The sequence below is a fragment of the Thunnus albacares genome, chromosome 4 (assembly GCF_914725855.1).
Source record: "Thunnus albacares chromosome 4, fThuAlb1.1, whole genome shotgun sequence".
Taxonomy (NCBI): domain Eukaryota; kingdom Metazoa; phylum Chordata; class Actinopteri; order Scombriformes; family Scombridae; genus Thunnus; species Thunnus albacares.
Genome location: NC_058109.1, coordinates 2,790,083 through 2,799,167, shown reverse-complemented (window position 1 = coordinate 2,799,167; position 9,085 = coordinate 2,790,083). Strand labels below are relative to the sequence as shown.

The window sequence follows — 9,085 nt, the reverse complement described above, 5'->3', positions numbered from 1 at the left end:
GTATCCAAGGCCTGATATATCTTATTCCTCTGTACCGTAGACCTCCGTTGTTGTCCAAAAAACATTAATAACACATCAGTGAGTCACAGTGCTGCACAGGGTGACATGTTCCTTCATCATGAAGAGTTTGGTCACGTTAGTTTGTTTAGAAACGGCTCCAAAGACTAATAACAGCGATCAGCGTTGTCAGTCTCAGGAGAGTAGTTCTGTATAAGGCAGACGCCACTGAACATGTGCAGGAATGTGGTTCTGTTTACAGCTTAACTAACTTGTTGTGCTACATATCACAACCTCTTGACTTTGTACTACATTGTACACTGTAAATATTGGGTGAAGAACGTAGTACCACATTAACAAGTGCAGACGATGAAGATGAATGAAAATTCATTTCTTTATTCTTTTCTTTTGTTTCCAAATAAATGATAATAAATTCTGATAAAATGACAGAATTCAACTGATGAAAACGAAATAAAAACACTTTCACAGACAGAATTATTTTGACTTCATCACATCAAATATAAAATTGTGCAGATATTTTGAATTATTTCACATAGAGTTTCACACACAGTATTTAATTAAACAATAAATTACATGTTGTGTTTTTTAACTTTGTAATTTGCAGGAGAACAGAAACTTCAGAGGTTAAATTCAGCGACTTTTCCCTTTAAGAAATAAATGAGAGTAATTAAAAGAACCATCCTCTTCGTCTGTAACTGATCTGTTCCACTGTCACAGAGACCTTCAGTGGGGAAATCTTCAGTTCATTCACAGTGTTAATGTATGGAAACAGTCTGTCAGTGAAAGTGTGTGTGAAGGTGTGTATGTGTGTGTTAGTATCAGGATCAGAGAAGGACAGATTTCCTCTGTTCCAGTCCAGATTCACTCTGATCCTCTGGAGCTTCTTCTTCACTGAGAGAGAAATGGAGGAAGCCGATGGTGACCATGCTAAGTATTCACCATTATAGAACCCTATTCTCCATAATCCAGACTCTATGGTTCCCTTCCTCTGGACAGACTCAGATAACACACCCAGTATCCAGTATGTACTGTTTCCAACCTCGACATCCCAGCTGTGAGTCCCTGAGTTAAAGCCCTCAGAGCCCAGGACAGAGAGATAATAATTAAACCTCTCTGGATTATCAGGAAGCTGCTGTCGCGCTACTCGTCTCACACTGTTCAGAGCTTCAGACAGGATGAGTTCTGGATAAACAGTATTTGGATCCAGAATGACAGGAGTGTAGGAGACCATCTCCTTCATCTTGTTCCAGATGTTGAAGGTCAGGTTGCCCAGGTGTTTGGCCTGGTCTATCAGAGCTCCTGAGAGCAGCTGTGGATCATCCAGCAGGGGGCAGCGCTGGACTCTTTCCACTGCAGCCTTGTAGTTGTGCAGGAATGAGACGTCTTCAGCTCTCAGCTCCTCCTCTGTGGCTCTGACTGTGTGTGAAAGAGCTGCTATCTCTCTGCTCAGAGCCTCCATCTTCTCCTTCATCATCTGACTCTTCTGCTCCTCTTCCTCCCTCAGAGCAGCCATCCTGGCCTCCTCTTCCTCTTCTAGAAACTGGTGAAGCTTCTTAAACTGCTTCTTAATCTGCCTCTCTGTGTGTCGGGCCTGGACCTTAATGTGTTCTGCTGTTTGTTCAAACTTCACTTTAACTTGTTCACAAACCTTTAACTTCTCCTTTAAGGGCTTCAGAGTTTCTTCAAGTTCCGTCTTGTGTTGTCGTGCAGCTTCATTGATGGGTCTGAATCTGTGGTTGGTGTGTTGTTCTGAATCTCTGCAGACGACACACACTGGCTGCTGATGGTCCAGACAGAAGAGTTTGAGTTTCTCAGAGTGCAGACTGCAGAGAGCCTCTGAAGCTCTCTGATCTCTGTCCTGTAAGAAGGACTCACACAGGTTCTTTAACACCAGGTTACAAGGTGGTTCTTCCGTTGAAGATCTTTTCTTACAAACTGGACACTCATGTATTGGTTTCTCTCTCCACCAGCTCTTCAGACAGTCTTTACAGAAGCTGTGGCTACATGACAGAACAACAGGATCTCTAAAGACGTCATGACAGACCGGACAGCAGAGATCCTCCTCTGATCTGGAAGCCATTTTGTCTCCGAGTGAAGCTGAAAACACAACAGACAGTTAGTACAGTCAGTCATGGCTCCCCTCCCTCCTCTACTAACTTCACTGACATTTACTTTCACTTTGACTCCAGTTTTTAGTCAAACTCACATTCAGTGTGTGGAGAGTCAGCAGGTTGAAGCAGCAGAGTTCTAGTTTTCCACTTTTCTCTCCTGTAGCTGTACTCACTCAGAGGAAGCTGTTAGTTTGGTCTGAAGGTGAATCTGATCGTCTGTTTTTCAGTCTGTGTGTCTCTTCAGAGACGAAGAATACACTGTTTCCTGCTTTGTGTCAGGTGAGTCAGCTGAGGGGTGGAGCTTTGTCAGACCTCCTCTAATAAATGCTGTCGCTTCACATGTAACACAGAGTGTGTTTCATTCTAACATTCAAAGACACACCTACCAACACCTCTAAAGATTAATGACTAACAGGTTTTACCTGATTTTATCTGTACAGTACAGAACATCATGACCTTTATAAAGCTTAAAAAATAAACTGTCATTCAGAGGGGCGGTGGTTCTGTTGTGATGGAGCTTTTATTGTATAGGAATTAAAGGTTCACATAGCAATGGTGTAGGCAGAAACTGTATTTTGGGTGGGCCATCTTTTTCCAGAAAAACTGACTTATGAAAAGTCATAAGAAGAAAAAAGAAAAAGCAAACTGGAAAACGAGCGACCAGTTTATTGTGCAACGTTCTGCATCACAAAGGCAATAAGAGCTAATCACTGTCTATTCTACATGCTCAACCAACAGAGCATCAGACTATAAAAGCTGTACACAACAGTATTGTTACCGGTCTGGGTGACAACTCATTATATTGTTACTGTGGTGTAGTCTTTTTCTTCTGCAAACTAGGGCATCATCAGCTCCTCCGGGGGGATTCTTCCCTGGGCACCTCCGGACACCCAACCTGTGTTGGTGCCCCAGTCTTCCCCGTCCTTGGCGGGGCCTTCCTCTTTTCATCACCCACCAATCACCAGCCTGCCTGGTCTGTCATGCAAGATGATAAAAGCCGAATCGGGCAAAAGTCAGGGCGGCTGTGATTTAACCTGAGCATTCTGCCTCTATGCCTTTCTGTTGTAATATTAACTAGTGTGATAGTTAGCTCTGAGATTAACTTAGGTCTTCTGGTGAGTGAAATCCTGTTAACTCGATTGATACAGTAGTTCTGTGTGTGTTCGGGACCTGGGCACTCGGCTTAGTTTATTTTTCTTGTTTTCATATATCCTTTGTTTCAGCACCGCACGCAGATAATCTGACTGTCTATTGAACACTAGGCCTTATGGGTGGCTGCTTAAGTGTGTTTTATTCTGACATTTTGACAGGTAAGATTAGTGCAGCCAGGTAGGATTTTATTTTGTTTCTTTCAGCTGTTTTCAGCTGTAGTGAGTCAGTGGGGATCTGTCAAGCAGCCCTGGGTGTTGACCCCTTTTCTCCTGCTTCTTCAGGGTCTGGAGGCGAGGCTTGGTTAAAAGTACGCCTAGCTCGTCTCCATCTGGAGTCCCAAGAAAAGGATCAGGAACTTAGAGCACAGCATGAGTTCTGCCTGCAAGTCAAAAAGCTGGAAATAGAAGCCGACAAAGCCATGAGGCTACGTCAGCTTGAGCTTGATTCACATGTTGGTTTCTCTCTCCACCAGCTCTTCAGACAGTCTTTACAGAAGCTGTGGCTACATGACAGAACAACAGGATCTCTAAAGATGTCATGACAGACCGGACAGCAGAGATCCTCCTCTGATCTGGAAGACATTTTGTCTCCGAGTGAAGCTGAAAACACAGCAGACAGAAAGTACAGTCAGTCATGGCTCCCCTCCCTCCTCTACTAACTTCACTGACATTTACTTTTACTTTGACTCCAGTTTCTAGTCAAACTCACATTCAGTATGTGGAGAGTCAGCAGGTTGAAGCAGCAGAGTTCTAGTTTTCCACTTTTCTCTCCTGTAGCTGTACTCACTCAGAAGAAGTTGTTAGTTTGGTCTGAAGGTGAATCTGATCGTCTGTTTTTCAGTCTGTGTGTCTCTTTAGAGACGAAGAATAAACTGTTTCCTGTTTTGTCTCTGGTGAGTCAGCTGAGGGGTGGAGCTTTGTCAGACCTCTTCTAATAAATGCTGTCGCTTCATTTGTAAAACTGAGTGTGTTTTGTTCCAAAGTTCAAAAATAAATCTACCAACACCTCTACAGATTAATGACTAACAGGTTTTGTCCAAATTTATCTGTACAGTATAGAACATCATGACATTTATGAAGCTCAGAAAATAATCTGTCATTCAGAGGATCAGTAGTTCTGTTGTGATGGAGCTTTTATTGTGCAGGAACTTTTGGTTCACATAGTAGTGGTGTAGGCAGAAACTGTATTTTGGGTGGATCATCTTTTCCCACAGAAACTGATTTATGAAAAGTTAGAAGAAGAAAAAAGAACAAACACAAACTGAAAAACGAGCGACCAGGTTACTTTGCAATGTTCTGCATCACAAAGTCAATAACAGTAAAACACTGTCTATCCAACAAGCTCAACCAACAGAGCATCACACTATAAAGGCTGAACACAACACTATAGACAAAAAGTGTCTTTTACCGCCTCTTCAGACTGAAATACAGTATATATGCACCGGTAAGACCAGCTGCTCATCAGCTCTACAGCACACAGCTGTTAATTAACAATTGTATTTATTTTGGGGCATAAGTTGTGGGGAGGACCACTGTATAAGCCTCTTGAGCTCTTCTGTCACATCTGTTTTGTTTCTATTACATGTTTTTTATGCTGCTGTGTAAATGGGAAAATAACAAAATGTAAATGTAATGTTTTTTTTACTACAATTAAAAAAACAACAGGGAAATCCTTCAGTTAAATCCATTCATTGTTTGTGAAAATAAACTAAAAGCAACACAATTAACAACAAATGACAAAGGGGCTGCAGGTGGAGCCAAATCAAAGAGCTACTTAAAAATTAACAGTAACTTCTACTTCCAACACAAATACCAGTTTGTGACCTAAGTGGAGACATCAGGTTGAATCCATCAAGTGCACTAGTATAATACATTATTATAGTATTACTAGTATAGTACATTAGTAATAACATTAGCTGCAATAACACCTGGAGTTCATTTTAATATGTTTACATAAACTCTGCTTTATATTCAGTCCAGATCAGGCCATGAAACCCTCCTGCAGTTTGTGGTTCAATGTCTCCATCTAGTGGCCGAACATTTGAACAGCTGTTATCTCAAACCTGTGGGACAACTACAAACCAGTGATACCAAGTTCCCAAATTACAATGATTTTAAAACAGGGCTGTAGATACCATTGATCATACTGAAATAATGTCCTCTGTATTTTATTTTACTGTAATCATGTGTGTGTGTACTGTCATACAAGTGCAGCTGGGAATATTGTCAGTCAGGGGTACCGTGTATATTGTAAGTAAGGGATACCCTGGAATATTAAAGGAAAGGGATATCATGGACTATTATAAGGAAGGGACATGATGGAATGTTGTAGGAAAAGCCTATTTTAAGAGAGACTTGATCCATCATTATAGATGCGTTTATTATAATAAGTTAAAAACATATAGACAGCAGGAGATTTGTGTGATTTGAAGGCTTCCTGTGGAGACAATTTACTAACAGAAACTGAGAGAAAAGATCTGATTAAATGACAGAATTCAACTGATGAAAACTGAATAAAAACATTTTTTTACAGGCAGAATAATTTTGACAGATGGAAAATTATGCATATATCTTGAATTATTTCATATAGAGTTTTACATACAGTATATTTATTTAAACAATGGATTACATTTAATGTTTGTAAACTTTATAATTTGAACTGGAGTTTAAAATAAAGTTCAACATGCAGTAATTGATTCTTGGATGCTGGTCTTCATGGCTCCACACAAAGTCAACATCAGAAAACATTAACAACCATTTAAAATGACACAGTATCAATAAAAAACTAAAGGCTGAAGAGACCAAATATAAAGATCAGAAAATAAGTTGAATCATTTTATGTCTGACAAAAACAGGAACAAGTGAAACAACATGAACATATTTTGGAATAATGAGACAGCAGGACAGAAGCTTCAGAGGTTAAATTCAGCGACTTTTCCCTTTAAGAAATAAATGACAATAATTAAAAGAACCATCCTCTTCGTCTGTAACTGATCTGTTCCACTGTCACAGAGACCTTCAGTGGAGAAATCTTCAGTTTATCTACAGTGTCAATTAATGGAAACAGTCTGTCAGTGAAAGTGTGTGTGAAGGTGTGTATGTGTGTGTTAGTATCGGGATCAGAGAACGACAAATTTCCTTTGTTCCAGTCCAGATTCACTCTGATCCTCTGGAGCTTCTTCTTCACTGAGAGATCAGTGCGGAGACCTGGTGGTGAACATGCTGAGTATTTACCTTCATTAAACCATATTGTCCATAAGCCAGAAAGTATGTCTTCCCTCCTCTGGACAGACTCTGATAACACACCCAGTGTCCACTCTGTACTGTCTCCAACCTCGACATCCCAGCTGTGAGTCCCTGAGTTAAAGCCCTCAGAGCCCAGGACAGACAAGAAGTCATCAAACCTCTCTGGATTATCAGGAAGCTGCTGTTTCTCTCCTCCATGTCTCATACTGGTCAGATCTCCAGACAGGATGAGTTCTGGAGCAGCAGTGTTTGGATCCAGAATGACAGGAGTGTAGGAGACCATCTCCTTCATCTTGTTCCAGATGTTGAAGGCCAGGTTGCCCAGGTGTTTGGCCTGGTCTATCAGAGCTCCTGAGAGCAGCTGTGGATCATCCAGCAGGGGGCAGCGCTGGACTCTGTCCACTGCAGCCTTGTAGTTGTGTTGGAATGAGTGTGCTATCTCTCTGCTCAGAGCCTCCATCTTCTCCTTCATCATCCGAATCTTCTGCTCCTCTTCCTCCCTCAGAGCAGCCATCCTGACCTCCTCTTCCTCTTCTAGAAACTGGTGAAGCTTCTTAAACTGCTCCTTAATCTGTCTCTCGGTGTGTCGGACCTGGACCTTAATGTGTTCTGCTGTTTGATCAAACTTCACTTTAACTTGTTCAGAAACCTTCTCCTTTAAGGGCTTCAGAGTTTCCTCAAGTTCCTTCTTGTGTTGTCGTGCAGCTTCATCGATGGGTTTGAATCTGTGGTTGGTGTGTTGTTCTGAATCTCTGCAGACGACACACACTGGCTGCTGATGGTCCAGACAGAAGAGTTTGAGTTTCTCAGAGTGCAGACTGCAGAGAACCTCTGAAGCTCTCTGATCTCTGTCCTGTAAGAAGGACTCACACAGGTTCTTTAACACCAGACTAACAGGTGGTTCTTCCGTTGAAGATATTTTCTTACAAACTGGACACTCATGTATTGGTTTCTCTCTCCACCAGCTCTTCAGACAGTCTTTACAGAAGCTGTGGCTACATGACAGAACAACAGGATCTCTAAAGACGTCATGACAGATCGGACAGCAGAGATCCTCCTCTGATCTGGAAGACATTTTGTCTCCGAGTGAAGCTGAAAACACAACAGACAGTTAGTACAGTCAGTCATGGCTCCCCTCCCTCCTCTACTAACTTCACTGACATTTACTTTTACTTTGACTCCAGTTTCTAGTCAAACTCACATTCAGTATGTGGAGAGTCAGCAGGTTGAAGCAGCAGAGTTCTAGTTTTCCACTTTTCTCTCCTGTAGCTGTACTCACTCAGAGGAAGTTGTTAGTTTGGTCTGAAGGTGAATCTGATCGTCTGTTTTTCAGTCTGTGTGTCTCTTTAGAGACGAAGAATAAACTGTTTCCTGCTTCATCTCAGGTGAGTCAGGTGATTATTGGAGCTTTGTCAGACCTCTTTTAAATGCTGTCGTTTCACATGTAACACAGGGTGTGTTTCATTCCAAAGTTCAAAAATACACCTACCAACACCTCTAAAGATCAATGACTAACAGGTTTTATATGATTTTATCTGTGAAGTACAGAACAGCATGACATTTATGAAGCTTATAAAATAATCAGAAGTCAGAAGGGCATTCAGAGGATCAGTGGTTCTGTTGTGATGGACTTTTATTATGCAGGAACTTAAGGTTCACATAGCAGTGGTGTAGGCAGAAATCGTATTTTGGGTGGTCAATCTTTTCCCAGAAAAACTGACTTATGAAAAGTTAGAAGAAGAAAAAAGAACAAACATTCAAGCTGAAAAACAAGCGACCGGTTTACTTTGCAATGTTCTGCATCACAAAGACAGTAACAGCAAAACACTGTCTATCCAACAAGCTTAACCAACAGAGCATCAGACCAAAAAGGCCGAACACAACAGTATAGACAAAAAGAGTCTTTTATAGCCTGTCCAGCCTAAAATACAGTATATATGCACCATCAAGACCAGCTGCTCATCAGCTCTATAGCACACAGCTTTTAATTAACCATTTTATTGCACAAAGTGGCAACTAAACATAAACCCAGACAGCAGAAAAGGTGTTGACACAAACATGTTGACATGCATTCATTATTACAGCCTACAGCCATGTTGCTTCAGTACCAGTCAGCTCACGAAAAACAAATTTTGCAGAAAATTGTGTCCTTACACTCTTTTAACTGTCTGTACCACTGTGATGGGAAGCAATTTGATTTCCCATTCTTGGCTGTGCAGGGAAATACATACACATTCAGCTGTGAATGTGGTTCATAAATGGCACATAAATCAGTGGGTGAAGCCATAGCCGCAAGAACATGATTTCAGTTGGAGGTGCTGATGATTAAACATCCCCTCCCAATTAAATGTTTGAGTTTATAAAATACCTGCATTGATCCCACTGCAGCAGAAACAATATGTGCGTCTCCCCACTAAGAGAGAGCTGCTGCACATTTAAGCACAAGGCAGAGCAGTTTTACTTCATTGATTATTTAAATCTCCAGACATGCCGACAGGATCAGTCAGGATCTAATATTAATGAATGTTCTATATTCTTCTACACATCCAAAAGGATAGT

General features: G+C 41.3%; 1 protein-coding gene across 3 annotated transcripts; it reads right to left on the bottom strand.

The window, feature by feature from the left end:
- Positions 1-263: 263 nt before the first annotated feature.
- Positions 264-7,977, bottom strand: LOC122981049 (zinc-binding protein A33-like). 3 transcript variants are annotated; one of them, XM_044349551.1, is made up of 2 exons: positions 7,176-7,977; positions 264-1,672 (listed from the first exon to the last, which is right to left on the bottom strand). In XM_044349551.1, the coding sequence occupies exons 1-2, from the start codon at positions 7,599-7,601 to the stop codon at positions 686-688; spliced, it is 1,413 nt and encodes a 470-aa protein (XP_044205486.1). In that variant the 5' UTR covers positions 7,602-7,977; the 3' UTR covers positions 264-685. The 3 variants fall into 3 exon arrangements, with proteins under 3 accessions (XP_044205486.1, XP_044205484.1, XP_044205485.1); XM_044349549.1 differs by lacking the exon at positions 7,176-7,977 and adding an exon at positions 3,990-4,474 and having other exon boundaries at positions 264-2,115; XM_044349550.1 differs by lacking the exon at positions 7,176-7,977 and adding an exon at positions 2,225-2,438 and having other exon boundaries at positions 264-2,115.
- Between the last annotated feature and the right edge of the window lie 1,108 nt (positions 7,978-9,085).